We start from the raw sequence: 23,670 nt of genomic DNA on the forward strand, positions 1-23,670 counted from the left end.
TCTGGATATGATGCGGTAAAGTGCATTGCCTTTTTCTAGTGTCTCATTGCAATGTTTTGGTCCAGATTCTAGCTGCGCTTTCCCACCCAATTGTGAATTCTGGTATTCTCAAAAAGAGAGGCCTCGTAGATGGGATTTCTCTGCAGAATATAAGACAACATCCACTTCAAGAGTCTCACCACAAAAATGTGAATTTTGCAAGTAAAAGCATAATTGCCAAATTGGTTGTGGGAAATGTTTGTGGCTTTCTCAGCTGGCAGGTGTATTGATTCACCTTGCTGCATGCTGGTGGTTGTGCTGATTTCCTAACTAGAATGGTGTGGGGAAGGGGGGAGTCAGGGTGACCAACATCCCTCCGACAGGCCACATGATGGCTTCAGCAAGTCGCCCTGGTCTGCTCTCAGCGTTCTGTGAAACTGTAACCTGCATCGCCGCAAATAATTGCTCCTTGTTCCCCACTCTAACAAGACCTCTAATGCTACCTGTACCTAAAGATTTCTTTTGTGGGTGTTTTTCCCCCTATCTTAGCTGCTGTTCCAGAAGGGTGTGGCTCTTGCTATAAACACTTTTAACGTGTGGGTTTGCACTTTGTCTAGGCAAGCAACTGGTATAGCTCTGCCAGAGCGACTGGTTTAACCTGCCCTCAGCTTTGTCCCTCTTGCTTAGTTTTTTAGCAGGACTTGAAGCCAGGGAGTTCACATGGCACTCTTTTGTTTTCATCCCATTAGTCTGGGAAGTTTCTGTGGCGAGACAGAGAAACTAGATTCTCACATTGTGATTATGCTCACAGCCCAGGCTTCGTTACAAAACTCACAGCCTGTCGTTATCTAGCGCGGTGCTCCTTTTATGAAAGCAAGAAGCAGATGTCTTATGTTGCCCCATAAGAGACACCTACAAAAGAACTTGTAAAAAATGCACTTAAAGTACAGTAGAATTGTTTTGACCTCTGAAGTGCTGGCAGTAACGATGATAATTATGCCGTAACTGTGATAGCTATGCTGCTCAAGATTTATGAACCAAGGAGCTTCCAAGGGGGAAAGGAAAGGTAGCCATGATAGTGTCTTGTGGTCTGGTTTCTGTTAAGGAGTGATGAAACATTTGCACAAATTTTGCATAGTACGCACCTGGTGACTTGTCTCTGAATGAGCCACTGTGGTAATAGACTCCTGCAGTGCCTCTGATCAGAGTGGGAGTGTATGATTCATGACGGCTTATTTAACCATAACGTTGGCAGGCAAGAAGAGATCGCCTGTGAGATGGTGCAGCGCCTGGTTGCAACTGTGATGCTGCTGTGTGTAGCCCAGTGCACAGTGCCTGGCTGGCTAGGGAGCGCTGGCATCCTCAATGTGCAAGCAAAAGTAGCAATGGATCCAGTTTCAAACAGGATGCTGGAGGGGTGAAAGATCACACAAGTTAGATCTCTTGACCAGGCAGCATCACATTTAAACCAAAGCTCAGTCGCCTTGCATCAACTGACACAACTTTGTTACAAGAGCTGCAGGGCAACCTAAAGGGTACAGCCAATTGTTTTTGGTGGGCCCTGCATGCGTGCAGGCTGCAAACACAGGCTCCCGCCCTATCTGCAGAGAATATGTTGTCTATTGTAGAGGTTCCCAAACTTTTTGAGTCATGGAGCACTTTTCAGGAGATAAATTTATCATGGAGCACTAATTTTCACCCAGCACCTGGACATTGAAGAAAGTGGACAGGAAGAAAGATTCCTTTGAAATGTGGTGTTGGAGGAGAGTGTTACGGATACCCTGGACTGCCAAAAAAACAAATCAGTGGGTTCTAGATCAAGCCTGAACTGACCCTAGAAGCTAAAACGACTAAACTGAAGCTATCGTATTTTGGTCACATTATGAGAAGACGAGTCACTGGAAAAGACAGCCATGCTAGGAAAAGTTGAGGGCAGCAGGAAAAGAAGAAGACCCAACAAGAGATGGATGGACTCTATCAAGGAAGCCACAGCCCTCAATTTGCAAGATCTGAGCAAGGTTGTCAAAGACAGGACATTTCGGAGGACACGGATTCATAGGGTCTCCATGAGTCAGAAGCAACTTGACGGCACTTAACACACCTATATACTAAACCGAATGACAGTAGTATTTTTCTTTCCACTCTCTTCATGGAGCCCTAGGAGATGTTTTGTGGAGCACCAAGTGCTCCTTGGAGGACAGTTTGGGAACCTCTAGTCTTTTGCATTGCCTTGGAGGAATGGTGGCAAAAAATATCCTAGACTTGGGCTTGCCGCAGACATGCAGCTGAGTATATGAAGGGGACAAGCCTGATCCCTTCTACATATGAATGTGTGAGATTAAAATCTATTCAGATGGGAGCTGCCAACTGCTGACTACAACAGCAACGTTGCTTCTGCTGGGGACAGGCTCCCCAGTTCTTTCCCCTCACACCTGCCACCCTACCCAATCTGCCTCCTGTGGGGTTTTTAAATAAAATCAGTGGTTTATGTTACCACTATAGAGATACACATCCGCCAGCAAAAATAATAAAAAGTCCACAGATAGGGGGTGGGGGAGAATAGTGTGGCAGAGGGTAAGTGGTGCCAAATGTGAGAAACCTCCTTGTCCCCCAACCCCCTATGAGGAAGACCGTACTAAAGCCTGCAGTGGGAAACTGCGGAGTGGAACCGGACACAGAAGAGCCCCTGCAGTTGGGGGGGGGGCGGAGAGAGATGTAGAAAAAAACTGTATAAGCACACAGGGGAGTGCTTTGAGAAGGAGTGGACATGTTCATGGAGGAGAGGGCTGTTCATGGCTACTAGTAAAAACGGATACTAGTCATGATGCATACCTGTTCTCTCCAGGATCAGAGGAGCATGCCTATTATATTAGGTGCTGTGGAACGCAGGCAGGACAATGCTGCTGCAGTCATCTTGTTTGGGGGCTTCCTAGAGGCACCAGGTTGGCCACTGTGTGAGCAGACTGCTGGATTTGATAGGCCTTGGTCTGATCCAGTAGGGCTAGGATTGCCAACTTCCAGGTGGTCCAATATAATCAAACAAACAGCTGTAAATATCATGGAGATAAAGCAATGTCAACAGCTGCTATGGCTAATAATAAAAAAACAATGAATACAATCAGAGCACTGTTTAAACTTTTCTTTTTGTTATATTCTTTTAATACATTTCGTGTACTTTACGATATGGCTCTTACATAAGCTTGCAGCATAACCTTATAATACAATTGTGTTAGCTGCGGCAACTCAATATGATTTGATCATTGCTAAGTCACATGATCAGTTTGCTATTACAGTAAAAATAAATTACAATACAAAGATAATAAATTTGGCAAATCCAATAAATACAAAAAAGGGCGGTACAGGTCTCTAGTAAATTGTTCCTGTTTCCGTACGATCCTTCATCAGCCACCCGTAGTTAACTCCCAAGCGCTTTGGAGAGCTTAAATTGCCATTTGATTCAACATCGTTTTGTTGCCATTTCTCCTGCAATTTTCATAATTGCCACTAGTTATTTTCTACTTTTAAAATAACATTTCAATGTCAATATAGTGCCCCGATATTTAACTTAACTAATAACAATTTTATAACAAATTACATTTTAAAAATATTATACAACCATTTTTACATGCAGCTGAGACTACGAAGGGGACAAGCCCGATCTCTTCTACATATGTGTGAGATTATGGTGGCTGGAGATCTCCCGCTATTACAACTGATCTCCAGGTGACAGAGATCGGTTCCCCTGGAGAAAATGGCTGCTTTGGCAATTGGGCTCTATGGCATTGAAATCCCTCTAATCTCTACAAACCCCACCCAAAATCTCCAGGTATTTCCCAACCCGAAGCTGGCAACCCTAAGCATAGCCTTTCTTATGTTAAGCCACCATAGATTTTTCTTAAAAACCAGCTTGTGGGATGCCAAAAATAGATGGTTCAGAAGCATGGCCAGGTTTGCTTGGATAGCAATTAAAATTAGGCAGAGTGTGTTTAAGAACCTACAATAGCTAAGGAAATAGAGAATGAATACTGTTTGATCCTGCAGTTTGAATACATATTTATTTTTCCTTCTAGTTTTAGTCTCTGTAATTTTAGGATATTATCAAGCCTTCTAATTTTACCCACATTTAGAATTTGTTCCGACATTAGTTATGCACCTTGATAATCTTGCCATTTTTAACCATTTTACCACTTTAATAAGAACATAAGAAAGGCCCTGCTGGATCAGACCAAGGCCCATCAAGTCCAGCCGTCTGTTCACACAGTGGCCAACCAGGTGCCTCTAGGAAGCCCACAGACAAGACGACTGCAGCAGCACCATCCTGCCTGGGTTCCACCGCACCCAAAATAATAGGCATGCTCCTCTGATACTAGAGAGAATAGGTATGCAGCATGACTAGTATCCATTCTAACTAACAGCCATGAATACCCCTCTCCTCCATGAATATGTCCACTCCCCTCTTAAAGCCTTCCAAGCTGGCAGCCATCACCACATCCTGGGGCAGGGAGTTCCACAATGTAACTATGTGTTGTGTGAAAAAATACTTTTATCTGTTTTGAATCTCTCACCCTCCAGCTTTAGTAGATGACCCCGTGTTCTAGTATTATGGGAGAGGGAGAAAAACTTCTCCCTGTCCATTCTCTCCATACCGTGCATAATTTTATAGACATCTATCATGTCTCCCCTCAGCCGTCTTCTTTCCAAGCTAAACAGCCCTAAGCCTCTTAACCGCTCCCTGTAGGACAGTTGCTCTAGTCCCCTAATCATTTTGGTTGCTCTTTTTTGCACCTTCTCAAGCTCTGTAATATCCTTTTTTAGGTGTGGTGACCAGAACTGTACACAGTATTCCAAGTGTGGTCTCACCATAGATTTGTACAAGGGCAGCATGATATCAGCAGTTTTATTCTCTATTCCTCGTCTAATTATGGCCTGCTTGGAATTTGCCTTTTTTACAGCAGCCGCACACTGGGTTGACATCTTCATTGAGCTATCCACTACCACCCCAAGATCCCTTTCTTGGTCTGTCGCTGCCAGCACAGATCCCATCAGTTTATATGTGAAGTTGGGATTTTTTTGCCCCAATATGCATCACTTTACACTTACATTGAATCTCATTTGCCATTTTAATGCCCATTCTTCCAGTAGGCAGAGATCCTTCTGGAGCTCTTCACAGTCCGATTTTGTTTTAACCACCCTAAATAATTTGGTGTCATCTGCAAACTTGGCTACTTTACTGTTTGACCCTGTGGCAGACCTACATTTTTGGGGCACTGAAGCTTGAACTGTTATGGGGGCCCCTTTGCAACCATCAACAATAGGGCAACATCCAACAAGGTCCAAAAGGCCTTGCTGCCCTTGCAAGGACCTCAAGGTTCAAATGGTGGAGAACAGGATGGTGGGGTGGAGTGCTTGAAAATGGGCCATACAGCGATGAAATAAAACTACAGAACTATTAAGCCATGCACCAACAAAGGATCTGATAATCCAGCTGCCAAAATGTAGGCGCTGAATGGATTCTGGCGAGCTCAGTGAACCCATACAGCTGGGGGTTCGGGCCCTGCAAGCCCCTGAGAAAATTTTGAAATTTAACCAATTACAGGGACACTTTGAGGCCACATGAAATGGGTATTAGAGCATATTCTAAAGTCAGTATTAAGTACTTTAACCCATTGGCTTATGATTCTATCACTTTAAAAACTCCATTGATTTTGTTGAGAAATTAACTCATTAAAAATTTTGCTTCAGGGGGCCCCTCCGGGATTAGTTTCACAGTAGATCCGCCTCTGGTTTGACCCCAACTCCAGGTCATTGATGAACAGGTTGAAAAGCACCGGTCCCAACACAGATCCCTGAGGCACCCCACTGCTCACATCCCGCCATTGTGAGAACTGACCATTGATTCCTACTCTCGGCTTCCTGTTTTTCAGCCAGCTCTCAATCCATAAGAGGACTTGCCCTCTTATCCCGTGACTATGAAGTTTGCTTAGCAGTCTTCGGTGGGGGACTTTTGTCAAAAGCTTTTTGGAAATCCAAATACACAATATCCACAGGCTCATTCCTGTCCACATGCTTATTTAGCAAATCTATTTTGTATTTAGGGTTGCCAACCCCCAGGTAGTAGCTGGAGATCTCCTGCTATACTGACCTCCAGCCGATCAAGATCAGTTCCCCTGGAGAAAAATGGCCGCTTTGGCCATTGGACTCTACGGCATTGAAGTCCCTCCCTAACCCCCGCCCTCCTCAGGCTCCACCCCAAAAACCTCCCGCCGGTGGTGAAGAGGAACCTGGCAACCGTATTTGTATTTATCCTATACTATACCGTGCAGAGGGAGGCCCTGGCAAACCACCTCTGTTAGTCTCTTGCCATGAAAACCCCAAAAGGGGTCGCTATAGGTCAGCTGTGACTTTTTTTATAACATTTTTTTATTGTTTTTTATAGTACAGTAGTTTCCATCATTCATTAAGATAATTATATAATATAAACAATATTTCTCTATTCTATATAACTAATTAGTTCATATGTTTAAGTTGACTTCCCCTCTCCTCCTCTAGCTTTTTGATAACTTTATTGTCCCCTTTGCATTTAGTTTCTAATTCAATACAATATTCCATACATTAATCAAATTACATTTCTTAAAACCTAAACCTTTGATCTTAATATTTCTACCTCAATCAATTGAATTAGAGCAAAACATAACCTCCAATGCTTCCCAATTTAAGTTCATTTTGACAACATATGGTCCACGCCTCCCATTCTCCCACAAATTCTGTGTTCCCCTTTTGATTTACTAATGCCGTAAGTTGAGCCATTTCTGCTAGTTCCAACATTTTATTTATCCAGTCTATCTCATCCGGTAGTAAGGCGGCTGCGACTTGACGGCAGCTTGACACATACATTTAACTCTGCAAATGTGCTTTATTTAACGGTCTGCAAAGGAATTGTGGATTGGCTGATGGGGCCCAAGGCGTCGCTGGGCCGGGCCGGGCCGGGCTGGGCGAGGGTGGACGCGGCGCCAGCCGGCCCCAGCCGCCCTCCCGCCAGCTTCTGCCGGCCACGCGGCGGCCTGCGGGGCGGTTGGCTTTGGAACCCGGCGCCGCCCCGCCCCCCGCCCCCGCCGGCCGAACGGGCCAATGGGCGTCGGCCGCCTCCTCGCCCCGCCCGCCCCCGGCGGGGCTGGGGGCGGGGCTGTGGGACTCGCCTGTGGTCGGCGGGAGGTGGTGCGCGCCGGCGGTGGGCGCAGGGCTCTTGGCGGGCCGCACTCGCCCCCTCCCCCCCCGCCGCGGCTCGCCCCATGGAGCCGGTGCGGCTGCCGGACGAGGACGCCTTCCGGGCTTTCCGGGCGCAGTGCGAGGCGCAGCAGGGCTGGCAGTGCCGCTACAGCCGGGAGGGCGTCGCGGTCTGGGGGCAGCTGCCGCCCTCGGGGGCCTTCGCCGTGCACCGCCTCAAGGTCAGCGGGGGGGGAGAGGGGGGAGAGGGGGGAGCAGTTCATCTCTCTCTCTCTCCCCCCCCCTTTCCCAGCGCTGTGGAAGCGTCCAGGCGCGCGAGAGGCCGGAGTGGTACGGCTTGGGCTGGACTGTACCACTTTGGGCTGCTGGCGGGGGGGGCGGAGGGGACGGTTGGCGTTCGTTTCTGGGGTGTGTGTGTGTGAGAGAGAGAGAGAGAGAAGTGCCGTCAAGTCGCTTCCGACTCATGGCGACCCTATGAATGAAAGTCCTCCAAAATGTCCTATCTTTGACAGCCTTGCTCAGGTCTTGCAAATTGAAGGCTGTGGCTTCCTTTATTGAGTCTATCCATCTCTTGTTGGGCCTTCCTCTTTTCCTGCTGCCTTCAACTTTCCTACTGCCTTCAACGTCCTATCTTTAAGCCTTGCTCAGGTCTTGCAAACTGAGGGCCGTGGCTTCCTTGATGTCGTCCGTCCATCTCTTGTTGGGTCTCCCTCTTTTCCTGCCGCCCTCCACTTTTCCTAGCATGGCTGTCTTTTCCAGTAGTAGAAAAGGGCAAGAGCCCAGTAGCACCTTAAAGACGAACAAGAATATTTTCTGGTAGGGTATGAGCTTTCGTGAGCCACGGCTCACTTCTTCTTCAGTGCTACTGGACTCTTGCCCTTTTCAAGTAATAAAAACCCTAGTTGTTGAAATCCCTTCCCAAGAAAATGCATGCAGCCTATGTCCCATTGTTTGTGTGTGAAGTGCCGTCAAGTCGCTTCCGACTCATGGCGACCCTATGAATCAAAGTCCTCCAAAATATCCTATCTTTGACAGCCTTGCTCAGGTCTTGCAAACTGAGGGCTGTGGCTTCCTTGATGGAGTCCGTCCATCTCTTGTTGGGTCTTCCTCTTTTCCTGCTGCCTTCAACTTTCCTACTGCCTTCCTACTGCCTTCAACATCCTATCTTTAAGCCTTGCTCAGGTCTTGCAAACTGAAGGCTGTGGCTTCCTTTATTGAGTTAATCCATCTCTTGTTGGGTCTCCCTCTTTTCCTGCTGCCTTCAACTTTTCCTAGCACTGATTGAAGAGGTAGGGAGATAAAATACATCCTTGTCTGACACCTTTGCCAATGGGAAACCATTCCGTTTCTCCACACTCTGCTCTAACGGTGGCCTCGTGATTTTACAATTTTGCAATTCATACTTTGCCCTGGCCCAAGCTAACTTAGACCATCTATCTTATACCCCATGGTGTGTGTGTGTGTGTGTGTGTGTTTGTATGTGAGAGAGAGAGAAGTGCCATCAAGTCGCTTCCGACTCATGGCGACCCTGTGAATGAAAGTCCTCCAAAGTGACTTCTCTTTCACAGTGGGTAGCCATGTTAGTCTGTCTGCAGTAGTAGAAAAGAGCAAGAGTCCAGTAGCACCTTAAAGACTAACAAAAATATTTCCTGGCAGGGTATGAGCTTTCGTGAGCCACAGCTCACTTCTTCCAAGTCATTCTAGCTGTATCTGAAGAAGTGAGCTGTGGCTCACGAAAGCTCATACCCTGCCAGGAAATATTTTTGTGAGTCTTTAAGGTGCTACTGGACTCTTGCCCTTTTCTATTTTCTGGTAGGGTATGAGCTTTCGTGGGCCACAGCTCACTTCTTCAGATACAGCTAGAATGTGAATCCATCTGTCTTTAAGCAGAGGAGAGTGAATTCAGACAAGCATTAGTATGTCAATGTTAACCGTATGTCAATGTGAATAGCAGGCGTGATGGGATTAGGTGTGGCATGCAGAAAAGTCTGTGATGTCCAGGGGAGAGATGGGTGTGGAGACATCAGCCTTGGTCACGAGCCACGAATGCAAGGTCTTTATTCAGCCCAGGTCAATGCATTGACTTTAGTTTGAATATCAACTGTAATTCAGCAGTGTCTCTTTCCAGTCTCCCTTTGAAATTCCAGTTCTCTTACAAAGGAATTTCAAAGGGAGACTGGAAAGAGACACTGCTGAATTACAGTTGATATTCAAACTAAAGTCAATGCATTGACCTGGGCTGAATAAAGACCTTGCATTCGTGGCTTGTGACCAAGGCTGATGTCTCCACACCCATCTCTCCCCTGGACATCACAGACTTTTCTGCATGCCACACCTAATCCCATCACGCCTGCTATTCACATTGACATACGGTTAACATTGACATACTAATGCTTGTCTGAATTCACTCTCCTCTGCTTAAAGACAGATGGATTCACATTCTAGCTGTATCTGACTTATCTTTGACAGCCTTGCCCAGGTCTTGCAAATGGAGGGCCGTGGCTTCCTTGATGGAGTCCGTCCATCTCTTGTTGGGTCTCCCTCTTTTCCTGCCGCCCTCCACTTTTCCTAGCATGACGGTCTTTTCCAGTGACTCCTGTCTTCTCATAATGGGGGGACGGGGGACCCAAAACCACCGCATCGAAGAAAGTAAGTTTCAGCCCTGCCTTTTCTTGTTAGGCAAGTAAGTTTATCGATACGGTCTGTTTGACCAGCCAAAAGTTATGCATGCAGTTGCCAATGTAATAAAACTGCAAAATTAATCTAAATTACAAAATTAGATAAAAGTCTAATGCTATTAAAATGTAAGCCCCGTTTCAGTCACCTTTAACGGCATGATAAAAATGTAAGATTTTAACACAAATCACAAGAATTGACTTAGCATCTTAATATTTCTAAAAATATAGCAAAGTTATTTTTTTCCACTCTAATTTTTGCGAGTTTTGGTTGCGATGGCACAGAATTTGGCGGTCGGGAGCGAAAAGTGTGGAGTATCACCCATCAGGAGCCTCTTAGTCAGGAATTCTGCTAGCTTATTTCTTGTTAGGCAGTTTTTCTACAATAAGGGAAAGGTTTGAATGAGGGGCGGGGGGAGGCTAAGATATCCATCTTGAAGTGCAGTCATCTGTAGGGCTGCAAACCTCCAGGGAGATCTCCTGGAATGACTGATCTCAGGACGACAGAGATCAAGTCCCCTGGAGAAAATGGCTGCTTTGGCGGGGAGGACTATGTGGTATGTCAGAGTTTAGGAGAAACTGAAGTCTCTCCCCAGGATCCACTACTAAATTTCCAGGACTTTCCCAACCTGGAGTTGGCAACCCTAAGACTCCTAAGAGCAGAGAAAGTGTTCAGCTCACTGCTGTATGGCCTGGCTTGGCCTGGATAGGGTTTGTGGCTCCTGTGAATGTTGATAAACATGGGGATGGTAAAAAAAATAGAAGGGGTGTTCTAGTTGGTGTAGGTTTTACACTTGTAGGAGAAACGTTTTTAGACAGAATTAAACACAAATGAATGTAACACGCCTACCTAAGGCAGAGAAATCTTGAATCATTGGCTAAAGTTCTAAACACCTTTCACACTTGCTGCTAATTTAGGTCCCAGGTCCCTCTTTGCCACCGGCGGGAGGTTTTTGCGGCAGAGCCTGAGAGGGGCATGGTTTGGGGAGGGGAGGGACTTCAGAGTCATAGAGTCCAATTGCCACAGTGGCCATTTTCTCCAAGGGAACTGATCTCTATCTGCTGGAGATCAGTTGTATTAGCAGGAGATCTCCAGCTAGTACCTGGAGGTTGGCAACTATGCTATTTGTGTGTGAGCAAAAGAGGAAGAATGATAAAGGGGGAAATGAATTTCTGGCCCAGCTCTTCCCAGGAGCTTGAGCCAAGTAGCTATAGCGATTTGGGGTGGGGGACACACAATAGAAACGTAATACCAAGCAGAGGATCCAGTCCTAGAAAGACAAACACTTTTAAGTTCTGTTTAATCTCAGTGGGAGAGACTTGAACATATTCTTAAATCCTCCCACTGACCCCAGAAGGACTTCAATGCCTAGCTTTGCCTGCTGTGTGTCTTCAGAGATTAAAACTCGGGGGAACTGGCTTAAACTGTCAGCCCAAGCTGAGTGTTTTTGCAGCCTTTCTGAGACTTACTTAGACAATGCTTTTGACAGTCTTTCTAAAGCGATGTACTTTCCCACTGTTTCGGGCACAGAGGAGCCAGCATGTGGGTTGGTTCTCAAGCCCAAGAATTGCTGGGGGTGGGGGCAGCGAAATAACTTCAGCAGGCCCTGCTGGTATCTGGCGTGTCTCAGATTTCTGCTCTGAAAGCCTTAGTATGCCGTTAACGTGGCTGTTGGGAAAGGAGAGCATGCGGAGCTCCTGCCACACTTGAATGTGCGCTCTAGCCTCTGTGCGTATTTATTGGTGTTTTTATTTTATGTTATTTATCGTTTGCCTTTCTGACTGGGACTCAGGGCGGATGAGATCACTTGATCTGGCACGGTCACTCTATTCTGGCTGAAATTATGCCTTGGATTATCAGACTGGGACTCGTGAAATAAGTGCATAGAGACTGGGTGCTCATGGACTTGTGCTCAGCTCTCTGGGACAGGGAAGGAGGTTTCTTAGGAAGAGGCTGTGCTTAGGGTTCTGAAAAGGACAGAAGGTGAGTAGATAGCTGAAGGGCCGGTTCCAAGGCTTTGCCCTTCCCCCCAGCTCACAGGTGTTGTGAATGTACCTGCTTTTCAACAGCTTCCTTGCAGCTTGCAAATTTCAACCTGTATTTTGCTCAAGGTGTATTGCATATAGGCAGGCTGACCCAGCAATCCTTTCTGCTGCAGTATCTCTGAGTGTATCTTTGCTCATCTCACTCTCCTCTTAATGTATACAAAGGCTTGTCTTAATGTGTACAAAGGGCATGATAGAAAAGGTGACTGAAGCCCTCTAGGCTACCCAGCAGCAGATTTTGCCAAGGCAACAATTAAGCACAAGATGTCCGCATCCTGGACGTTCTGGTCCAAGTTGTTTCCAGATTTCATGGGGCTTCACCGCTGTGGAAACTTCCTTGTCGTGGGGTTCTGGTTCGAAAGGTTGTCCAGCCAATGGAGAATGCAGGAGTTGCTCCCGGTTTCGGCACTGACCTGAGTCATGCTTTTCCTAGCCGACCAGGAAGCTGGCTAAAATAGATCAATGATTTACTAAGCACCCAAGCCTTCCCGACTCAGTCAGAGACAAAGGATGAAAGTTATGAGCGCTGCTTGTTTTGTACTTTTGAACAGAATGGGAGACCGGACACAGTGAACTGTGTCAACAAAGCCAAGAGAGGAACATCTATGCTAGAAGACATCATATTGTGTTAGTTAAAGTTGTGATGATATATGTCCAGACTGAAAAATAGATAGTATTTTAGAGGATATTATTTAGAGGATAGTATTATTTTCATGCGTGATCTAAGGAATTGTTAAGCACCTGCACATGACACAAGGCATTTTCTCATCTGGTCAGGGCAGTTTGCCTTTTGGGCACTATTCCCCACAACCTAAATTCTACTTCACAGGGTTGTTGGTTAACTTGAGTTATCTCCCACCCTTCCACCAAGGAGGGCATTTTCTCATCTTTTACAGTGCTCTGGTCAGGCCAATTTGCTTTTTGGGTGCTATTCTCCACAAACTAAATTCTACCTCACAGGGTTGTTAGTTTACTTGAGTTATCTTCCACCAAGGAGGCACGTGACCCCCCCTCCCATTTTATCCTCCCAACAACCCTGCGGTGTTAGAGAGTGACTGGCCCAAAGTTACTCAGCTTCCCTCAGCTGAGAGGACGTTTCAGCCTGGGCAGCATTTACATCCTAATCAATTAGCATAACATAGCTAATTGGTACCTGCGGCTACTTTATTAAAACTAGTTCAAACTATTGTTTATTTATTTAGAAGACTTGTATGTTGTCTCTCCAGACCTGCTCGAGAAAATAAAACTGGACTAAGCAAAGAACAATCAAAACAAATCATACCCATAAAAAGAACTAAAACAAAATCAATAAAATCAGACAAATAATGACAACTTGGCAACCAAGATAATTTCCAACTGCTCTATGTTGATTATCCATTCGTCAGCCTAGGAGGAGACCATAAAACAGCTAAAAATGATGGGACCCCTTAGTTTAAAGGGCAAGGAGAAATGTTTTGGCCTAACACCTAAAGGATAGTAAAGTAAGCCCTGAGCGAATCTATGGGCAGCCAATTGATGGTCAAACTTCTTTTATTTACTGCTATAGATCAAGTACAGTAATAATTACTTTTATTCATGGGGTGGGAAAGAACCAGTTATTTAAATCTGTTATTTATTATACTCAAAACCCCACACAGATAGCAACAGAAAGACCAAATCAGTCCCTAAGAGCAATGCGGAGGGGATGGCAAATCCCACCCCAGCCTCCCCAAAAAGAAAGCCTTTGGCAAATCAGGAGCATGCTCATTACATAGCATTTCTTGGGAGAGCTGGCTGCACTTTGAATGTTCTAGCAATTCAGCCTGGCTCAGGGAGAGAGAGCGGATAGATGCAAAGACTGGATGCAAAGATGCAACCCCATATTCTCTTCCCTTTCCTTGCCTCATTCGCTTCTCAGCCATTCACCAACCTACCTTTTATCTGCCTCCCATTTTCAGCTATATTTATCATGTATTTACTGCATTTATACCCACCTGTCTTCACAGTGGGAACCAAAGCAGTCTACGTTATTCTCCTCCTTTTTATCCTCTTATCCTTTTAACCCTGTGAGGTAGGTTAGGCTGAAAGCATGTGACTGGTCCAAAATTACCCATTCAGGTTTTACAGCAAGATGGGGATTTGAACCTGGGTCTTCCAGATCCTACTGTGAAGCTCTAACCACTACACCACACTGGCTTTCATCCAGTAGCTGCTCTTGAACAGTTGCAATCAGCGAGGCTAGTTAGGTCATGCAAATCGGGTAGTATCAAGTCACCGAGTGATTGTTGCCAGGCGCAAGCCTGGCCCTGATAGGTTGTGTGTGTGCAAAGTGCTGTCAAGTCACAGCCGACTTAGGGCGACCCCAGAAAGGGGCTTTCGAGGCAAGGGAGAAGCAGAAGTGGTGTGCCATTGCCTTCCTCGACAGAGGCTGCCCTCTTTACCTGTCTTAAGTGTGGTGTAGTGGTTAAGAGCGGTGGACTCTAATCTGGAGAACGGAGTTTGATTCCCCACTTGCTCCTCATGAAGCCAGCTGGGTGACCTTGGGCTAGTCACTGTTATCTCTGAACTCTCTCATCCTCATCTCACAGGGTGTTTGTCGTAGGGAGAGGAAGGAGATTGTAAGCTAGTCTAATTCTTAAAAGGTAGAGAAAATCGGCACCCACTCTTCTTATTATTTTATTTATTATTTCAATTTGTTGTCCCGCTCTTCCCAGCCAAAGCCAGGCTCAGAGCGGCTTTTATACTTTGGGTTGGGGGTTTTGTTCTTTTTCCAGTGGGGACATTTGGTCCTCCAGCTTTTGCCATGGCAGGCTGGCCGAGGGGAGCTGCTTTCTTGGTACATTTTGTGGCAGAACTTTCCCGACAAGAGAGAGAATCTGATCCTCTTCGAGTGGTTCAGTTGGTAGAACTAACCCTTCCTCCCCGCCTTTCAGAAGTTTCTTCTCGCTCTTCAGCCCCGTTCAGCCGCTCTGTATGAGGATGCTTGCCCAGTGGATCGGGGCCTTGACAACGCCAGCGTTCTTCTTCTCTCCACAGTGCCGTGTGGACATGCCAGGGGTGTCGGCAGCAACGGTGTACGATGTGCTCCACGATGCAGACTACCGCCGGAAATGGGATTCCAACGTCATTGACACCCACGACATCGCTCGCATCACCAACAATGCCGACGTGGGCTACTATTCATGTAAGTGAAGGTGGGCCAGGAGGATGGCCCCGATCCCCCCCACCCCGGTGTAGGGAAGGAAGAGGAGGCATAGCTAGGTGAAGAGCTTGAGCTGCAATCGGAGAAGTGCCTGGGTTAGGGTTTGCCAGACTAGGAACGCAGTCCGGGCTAAGCTGGTGCCCTCTTTCTTTCAAGTGAGGATGATGGCAATTAGGACCAGACCTTTTTAAAAAGGGGTTTCTGGAATCATCTTCCAGAAGAAGTGTAGAAAGCTACCTCCCGTGTGAGCTTCTGCAAAGAATGAAAGATATTTTTATTCTACCTAGTATGTGATGCTGAAATTGGTTTATTGTGTTCCATGGGTGGTTTCATTGATTGGGGTTTAATTGTATGTTTGATTTCATGCTTATTTTGTTAAATCACTGAACACAGCAAGAAAGCAGCATAGAAATATTTCACACGAATAAATGAAATGGTTATCTGACCAGTTAACGTGTAGTTTGGGGGGGGGGTGTCTTTGGTTTTTAAAAAGGATTTCCTTTCCATAATTCATTTTTAAAAAATCTGTAACAAACTATTACTCTGAAATCAGAACAAAAGAAAGTCTCACTGCCAGTAGAAAAGGGCCCCAACGTCCTAGATCATGGGTGGGGAACCTTTTTTCCGCCAGGGGCCATTTGGATATTTATAACATCATTTGCTGGCCATACAAAATTATCAATTTAAAAATTAGCCTACCAAGCCTCAAGCAGGCAGCTGCCCCAGATGACACCCCCCCCCAGCGCAGGCAAGCAAGCAGGCATCCAACCAGTGGCACACTCACCCACCTGGTGTAGTACAGAGGGAATACGTTTCTCCATGGCCTGGGTGGGAAAGGGTTAACACAGTTTCTTGGGCGGTCCTAGCAGCTCCATAGCTAATGACTCTTCTGCAAGGGGGTGGGGAGGTTCCTTTTCTCAGCAAAACAAACTCACATCTGCCTTGAATAGAGGCTACTCATGTCCGCGGGGCGGATCACCAGTCTTAGTTCTTTCTGAGCTAGAGATCTGCCAGAACCCACGAAGGGCCAGACCAAATGATTTTGCGGGCCTTAAACGGCCCCCGGTTCCCCACCCCTGTCCTAGATAAATAAAGGAAAGCACCCTAATTCCCACACCTGATGAACATGTCATGGGGTGGGAATTTGTCTGGGTGCCACCTCAGAAAAGGCCCTGTTTTGGGTAGCTGCCTCCCACATTTCTGAAGGTGGAGGGTTGTCACCTGGGATCAGCAGAAGGTTTTAAAGACCCAGGTGGGTTTGTGTGGGAGCAGGTAATCCTTTAATGCTGGATTTACACAGGCTCGGTGGGCTTTATTTTGAATTTGTTTCTCTGAGCAGTTGCGCAAATGACAGATAGCTGAATTAAGTAGGGCTTATTCCTGACTAAGTAGAAGCCCCATGGCGCAGTGTTAAGCTGCAGTACTGCAGTCAAAAGCTCTGCTCATGACCTGAGTTCGATCCCGACGGGAGTCGGTTTCAGGTAGCCGGCTCAAGGTTGACTCAGCCTTCCATCCTTCCGAGGTCGGTGAAATGAGGACCCAGCTTGCTAGGGGTAAAGGGAAGATGACTGGGGAAGGCACTGGCAAACCACCCTGCAAACAAAGTCTGCCTAGGAAACGTCAGGATGTGATGTCACCCCATGGGTCAGGAATGACCCGGTGTTAGCACAGTTGACTTTTACCTTTTTACTCCTGACTAAGCATGTATTGGGATTGTTCTGATGGCTTCCTGCGCCCTGAAGACTCTTGGGCTTTTGGGATAGTGAGAAAGATGTATAGCTGTAGGTGAAAAAGAAGGTTCTGGCTGATAGAACCCTAGGCATCAAAAACTGTCATGACAGAACAGACACCTTGCGCTTGGTCGCCAGAAGAGCCACAACCGCCAGCACTGGAATGCTCTCCTTTCACGTTAATTCTGATGTCTTGGAGTGATACTGAGTCGTTTTTCTTTCCTTCTTGGCTAGGGAAGTGCCCAAAGCCCTTGAAGAACCGGGATGTGGTGACGCTGAGGTCCTGGTATGTCCTGGATAAGTCTTACGTGATCGTCAACTTCTCTGTCAAGCACCCGGTGGGTGGACAAGAGAGGTGGCAGGGGGTGGAGTGGATGGGTGGCTTAGGCGTTGGGAGAGGATTTAACAATTCCCAGAATTCCTGTGGAGAAAGCAACCTGTGGCAAAATACGGCCACCTTCCTGGGTGGGTGGGATTGGCCACTGAGGACAGTGATCCTGCTGATGGTGTGTTTGTGTGATCCCACGGATGGTAAAGGTTGGAGGCTCACCATTGGATCCTGGTCCAAGATGCCAGCTTGTTGGCCTGAGGAGCGGTCTGTCCCATGCCGCCTCCTGCCTCCAGATCAGAACGGAGTCTGATAGCTGATTGTCTGGCTTCTCCTCTACAGAAATACCCTCCACGCAAGGACCTGGTGCGGGCCGTTTCGCTCTGGGCTGGGTACTTGGTGCAACCGACTGGGAGCGACAGTTGCAGTTTGACTTATCTGGCCCAGGTGGACCCTAAAGGTAAATCAGGTGGATCCTGTGGGCTTCTTTATATCACGAAAAGGACTGTTGAATAGGGACAGTGTAGATGGGACCAGGTGGGCTTCTCTTGGGAGAGAATTCCCGGAACCACAGCCCATTACAGAAAAGGGCCTTTCTTTAAGCCAACCGGTTGCTTTAGATTGTGAAGGGTATACTTGAGAAGGACCTCCGGTGAGGATCTTGGTGCTCCAGCAGGTCTGTGTGGGAAGAGGGTGATGCTACAGTACAGATTATTAGAATAATAATAATTTATTTGATTTTTAGGCTGCTCTGTCCTGACAAGTCAGGCTCAAAGCGGCTTACAGCAGCATTTTACAATTAAAACCAATACAATATATCATCTAAATCTACAGCATCAATTAGAATTAACAATGTCCTTAACTCATAAACAGCAACATTTATCCACCCACACAGAGAGAGAACAATTGATAAACGTTTTCAGAAGTAGAAGGAAAGGCGGGGGAAGGAAGAGAAGGGAGGCCAGCAAAATGAAAACCATTGCTGTCCTCAACCATATGCCCGGTGAAACAACTGTCTTACAGGTCCTGCAGAACTGAAAGCCCCTCTGGGCCCGGATTTCATTTGTCAGGGTGTTCCACCAGGTCAGGGCCAGAGCCAAAAAAGCTCTGGCTGTGGACAGCTGGACGTCCTTTGGGCCAAGGATCACCAGCAGATTTTCTCCAGCAGAGCAAAGCACTCTTTGGGGCATATAGCGGGAGAGAAGGGAGATCCCTCCAGCCATCGAGTGCAAAACTGTCCCTCTCCCGATCCATACTGCGCTGCCTGATACCTGTCCAGTATTCCTTCGAAAGTGTCCAAAGAAGAGGCTTCCATATTGCTACATATTGTTCCTAGGGTTGAGGTTCTGATGTAGCTTCCTTTAAAGAAGAAGAAGAGTTGGTTTTTATATGCCAACTCTCTCTGCCACTTAAGGGAGAATCAAACCGACTTACAATCACCTTCCCTTCCCCTCCCCTCAACAGACACCCTGTGAGGTAGGTGGGGCTGAGAGAGCTCTTAATAGAGCTGTGACTAGCCCAAGGTCACCCAGCTGGCTTCATGCGGAGGAATGGGGGAAAAATCCACTTCACCAGATTAGTGTCCGCCGCTCATGTGGAGGAGAGGGGACTCAAACCCAGTTATCCAGATCAAACTCCACCGCTCCAAACCACCGCTCTTAACCACCACACCACTCTGTCTCTCCTTGAGCCCATTCCTGCTTGTCTGCAAGTAAGCGGTAAACAATTGCTTTCTCCACGCTTGCTGACATTCATGCCTTTGACAGGTTCTTCTGCCTAAAACTCTTCTGTGTATTTGCAGACAGGAACAGACTGGATTGTTCTTTAGAGTTGCCATCTGCTTAAAGAAAAAGCGTCCTGTTCCATTAATAGAGATTTCATGGGATGTTACTTATCAGGCTTACCAGCCACGAAAACCTTCGGCTGCTCATTTCCAAACATGACAGCTCTGTGAAAAGGAGAGGGGACATTTTACTCCAAGACTGTTTGCAACTCACAATATGCCTGTCCTGAATTCCTGTCGCGGTTGAAGGTCTTGTGTACCTCCCTGTAACATGAGCCTGTCAGGATCCCGTTGGGTGACCCTCCACACCTTGCAGTCATCACCGTGGCCCGGGTCTAATCCAAGCAGACCCCGTAGCGCTGCCCACCCCATAGGATCTCTGCTCGCTACTGGGTCTCCAGGGCAGGGGCCCACCAGGGATTCCCCGGCAATTTAAAGGGCCAGTCCATCACTGCTTGCAGACTGCCAGAACTCCCTTCGTCAGGTTTCATGCACGTTATCCCTTTCTTTGGTCTTTGCTCACAGGACACTTAAGGGCAGGTAACAGCTCTGTTTATAACTGTTCTTTTCTGCTTATCTTTCTCTGTATCTTCCTAGCTTAGTTTAAACCAGGTTTGGAGGGGGAGTGGAGACTTTCTCCCAAGGTTTTTTTTTGCTTCTGACCCTGTCCTGTTTTCCTGAGCAAAAGTCTCTCTAAGCATTTCTTTCTTTCTTTCTTTCTTTCTTTCTTTCTTTCTTTCTTTCTTTCTTTCTTTCTTTCTTTCTTTCTTTCTTTCTTTCTTTCTTTCTTTCTTTCTTTCTTTCTTTCGCCCTCTCTCTTCAGCTTGCTTTATGGCCTAAAGGGATGTTGATTTGCAGTAGAGCTAAATAAAAAGGGGTGTGAGGAAGAATCCCCCAACTTCTAAAATTCAGTTTTTTTGTTTAAAAACATTTAAACGCTGTATATTCCCAAGTAAGTCCCAGTTAGAAATAGATATATTTTGGCACCGGTGGAAAATCTGTCCTATTTAGAGATAAATAAGCAAAGGAAAGTGTTAACGCTTGCGAGATGCTCCGCCTTACCTTCAGCGATTTTGGAAGGAAGGTATAAGAAGCTACTAAGAACCGTATGGGGGTGTCCGTTCAAATCAGGAGAATTGGAGACTGTAGGGCATGTCTGTAGGTGTACCTTCTATGTGGAAGATCACCATAAGCTGCTTTCTCCCCTCCTTAGTAAAACTGCAGTCAGATCCGAAGAAGAAAAAATTAAGAACCTTTTATGGGAAGGGAACTCTCAGAGGTTAAAGCAGGTAGCTAAATTTTGTTCAATAGCAATCAAAGTCCACTTCGCAAGGTTGAATGTAATAGTTCCAAACGTTGAAGTGTTTCAATTGATGTTTTATTTTAAGATAGGAACTGTTTTATTTTTGATACAGTTAAGTGTCTATTGCTTTTATCGCAAATCAATGTATAGTTTTATTGGCGTATGCCGTATTGATAAATCTGATCTGATATTCCTAAATTGTTGTTGTTTTTAACTGAGCTTCTTGTGTGGTTGCTCAGAATGCTGAGAGTTCAGTGTTCTCATCAGCGAGCCCCACAATGCACTGCTGCAGCAAGGGGAATTTTAACTCTTTTGCCTCCCCTGTGCCTTTGTCTTGAACAGAGAGAAGGCAGGTGCCCATGTCGTGTCTTGCCTTCTTACTGTTTTTGCCCTACCAGGGTTTAAAGCAGCTGAAGTGAAGTCATTTTTTAATCAGGTCTGTGGGGAGGAGGGGAGAGTTAACTCTCCTGCACACCACACCCCCTGACCTGTATCTCCTCTCCCTTTTTGTGGCTGCTTTTAACAGCTAAAGTAACTTTTGTAGTTCCAATGAGGCCATTCCAGCCTCAAGCGTAGCTATACTCCTTCTTGCGTAATGGACTTTGCACTGGTATTTGTTTGAGAGAACCAGGTTTTCCCCTGTGGTGGGGACAAGGAGTCCAGAATATTATGCAAGAGAGCAGTGGATAACATTACAATTAAAGAAGAACCAAAGGGTATTTTTGGTTTTTTTAATGTCGATAAATGCTGCTCTTCCTCCTGTCTCTCTTCTCCTTTAGGGTCGCTGCCCAAGTGGGTTGTGAATAAATCTTCGCAATACCTGGCACCAAAGGTGAGCTTGCTCTCTGGGTGAACTTTTTAAGGTCGCATCAGGTCATCTGGTGCCATATTGGATTCAATGGGAATGGATTTTCGTGGGGGAGGGCAGTATTTTTCTCTGGCTAGAGTTCCAGTTCCCCCTCATTATAGCTTCTTTGTTTAGTTTTATACCTCAAAAAAAAAAAAAAAAGAACCCTATCCTGAGTTCAGGCTTTGTGCACTAAATTCAGGTTCTGAATCATGGAAGATTCTGCAACTTAAACACATTTGCAAGCATAACTCCCCCCTCCAACTTATTCTGCTTTTGTTAAGAGTCCCAAAGGACACTGAAATCCCATTGCAGTCTTAAGGACTAGAAACCTGGGTTTGTTTGTTTAAAACACTGGTTCCCAACCAGGGGTCCATGGACCCCCAGGGGTCCGCGAGAACTAAATTAAGGTCCGCGAAACAAAGTTATAAACCCATAATAAATTAATATTTTCAATTAAAAGTTCTCTATTATAAAATATATATATTCAAATATAATTCTAAGTTTAATGTTTAACTAACAGTTATGATTAAAGTTTATTTTCAAATTCCCGGAATTTTTATTTTGAACCTTGGGGTCCCTGCACCAAACAAAAAAGTCCTAGTGGTCCCTGGTCAAAAAAAGGTTGGGAACCACTGGTTTAAAAGAACAATGAGGTTCTTAATATCTTGTGCTCATTACCAACAGAGCAGCCAAAATAATATCTTGTGCTCATTACCAGCAGAGCTTGAGAAGGTGCAGACAAGAGCAACAAAAATGATCATGGGGCTAGGGCAACTGCCCTTTGAGGAGTGGTTAAAACACTTAGGGCTGTTTAGCTTGGAAAGAAGGAGGTGAAGGGAAGACCTAATAGGTCTATAAAATTATGCATGGTATGGAGAGAGTGGACAGGGAGAAGCTTTTCTCCCCCTCTCATAATACTAGAATGCGGGGTCATCTGCTGAAGCTGGAGGGTGAGAGATTCAAAACAGATAAAAGGAAGTATTTCTTCACACAAAACATAGTTAAATTGTGGAACTCCCTGCCCCAGGATATGGTGAGGGCTGCCAACTTGGAAGGCTTTAAGAGGGGAGTGGACATGTTCATGGAGGAGAGGGCTATCCGTGGCTACTAGTCAAAATGGATACTAGTTATGATGCATACCTATTTTCTCCAGGATCAAAGGAGCTTGCCTATTATGTTAGGTGCTGTGGGACACAGGCAGGATGGTGCTGCTGCAGTCGTCTTGTTTGGGGGCTTCCTAGAGGCACCTGGTTGGGCCATTGTGTGAACAGACTGCTGGACATGATGGACCTTGATCTGATCCAGCATGGCCTTTCTTATGTTCAACTTTGCACAGTATCACTTCCTGTCATGTTTTGTTGTGTAGTTCATAAGGGAAGCTTTTGGCATAGCTGAGTGTCTCTGGACGGGGGAGGAACTGGCACACCCAGGCTGGAGGCAGAGGGCCCAGCACAGTGGACTAGAGGTGAAACTTTTCCAAAGAAGGGGGGACTCCCTGCCTGTATGGACGATTTTACACACTTGAGTGGCTCGCATTTGTAGTGGATTTGGCTTGCAGCGTGGCTGGCCCTCACTACCTTAAATAACATAAGAACATAAAAAGAGCCCTTCTGGATCAGGCCAGTGGCCCATCTAATCCAGCATCCTGTCTCACACAGTGGCCAACCAATTCCTTTGGAGGTCTAACAACAGGGCATAGAGGCCAAGGCCTTCCCCTAATAATGACCTAAGAAGAGCCCTGATGGATCAAGGCAGTGGTCCATCTATTCCAGTATCCTGTTTCACACAGTGGCCAATCGGTTGCCCTGGAGCACCAACAGACAAAGCCTTCTTCTGATGTTGCCTCCTAGCACTGGGTTCCAGGGGTTTACTGCCTCTAACCATCGATGCCCCCCCCCATGAGTCTATCTAATCCCCTTCTAAAGCCATCCATGATTGTCCAACAGCAGTGAACCTCACAATTGGATTACCTGTCGAATGAACAAGTACTTCCTCATGTTCCTCTCAAATCTGTTTGAGGCTGGGCGATCCTGACTTTTGAACAGGGATAGGGCTAGATGGCTTCACGGTGACTAGATCATCCGAAACAGCCTTATGCTGAATCCAGTCTTTGGTCCATGTGGTCCAGTATTGTCTTCAGGGTCTCGTGCAAACCTCTTCCAACTGGGGGTCCTTCAGCTGTAGAGCCTTCCGCTGGAGGTGCTGGGAGCCCTACTTAGCTGAGGTCGTTTCGCATGCAAATCATGATCACGTTTCCAGGCCGATATTCTTCTGTCATTGCGGGATCTGGGATGCAGATCAGTCCAAAACCTGCGCATTCATTTAAACCTTTTCTCTCTTTGTGGCCAGATGTTGAAGAAGATGCACAAGGCGTGCTTGAAATATCCCTCCTGGAAGCAGGAGCACAGCGCAAACATGAAACCTTGGCTGCATCCCGAGCAAAGCCAGCTTCCAACCATGGTGCTGTCTGAACTGACTGTCCAGCATGCCTCCTCGCTGGAAAACATAGACGAGAGTTGCTTAATGGAGGCCCGGGAAGAGAGGGGAGACACCAGCGAGTCGGAGTACTGA

The 23,670-nt window shown here is 46.4% G+C and overlaps 1 protein-coding gene across 1 annotated transcript; it reads left to right on the forward strand.

Moving 5' to 3' along the window:
• Positions 1-7,232: 7,232 nt before the first annotated feature.
• LOC130485812 (START domain-containing protein 10-like) lies at positions 7,233-23,670 on the forward strand. Its single transcript, XM_056858958.1, has 6 exons — positions 7,233-7,424; positions 14,940-15,087; positions 17,070-17,173; positions 17,506-17,623; positions 21,029-21,081; positions 23,449-23,670. The coding sequence occupies exons 1-6, from the start codon at positions 7,269-7,271 to the stop codon at positions 23,668-23,670; spliced, it is 801 nt and encodes a 266-aa protein (XP_056714936.1). The 5' UTR covers positions 7,233-7,268.

The sequence above is a fragment of the Euleptes europaea genome, chromosome 13 (genome assembly GCF_029931775.1).
Source record: "Euleptes europaea isolate rEulEur1 chromosome 13, rEulEur1.hap1, whole genome shotgun sequence".
Lineage (NCBI taxonomy): Eukaryota > Metazoa > Chordata > Lepidosauria > Squamata > Sphaerodactylidae > Euleptes > Euleptes europaea.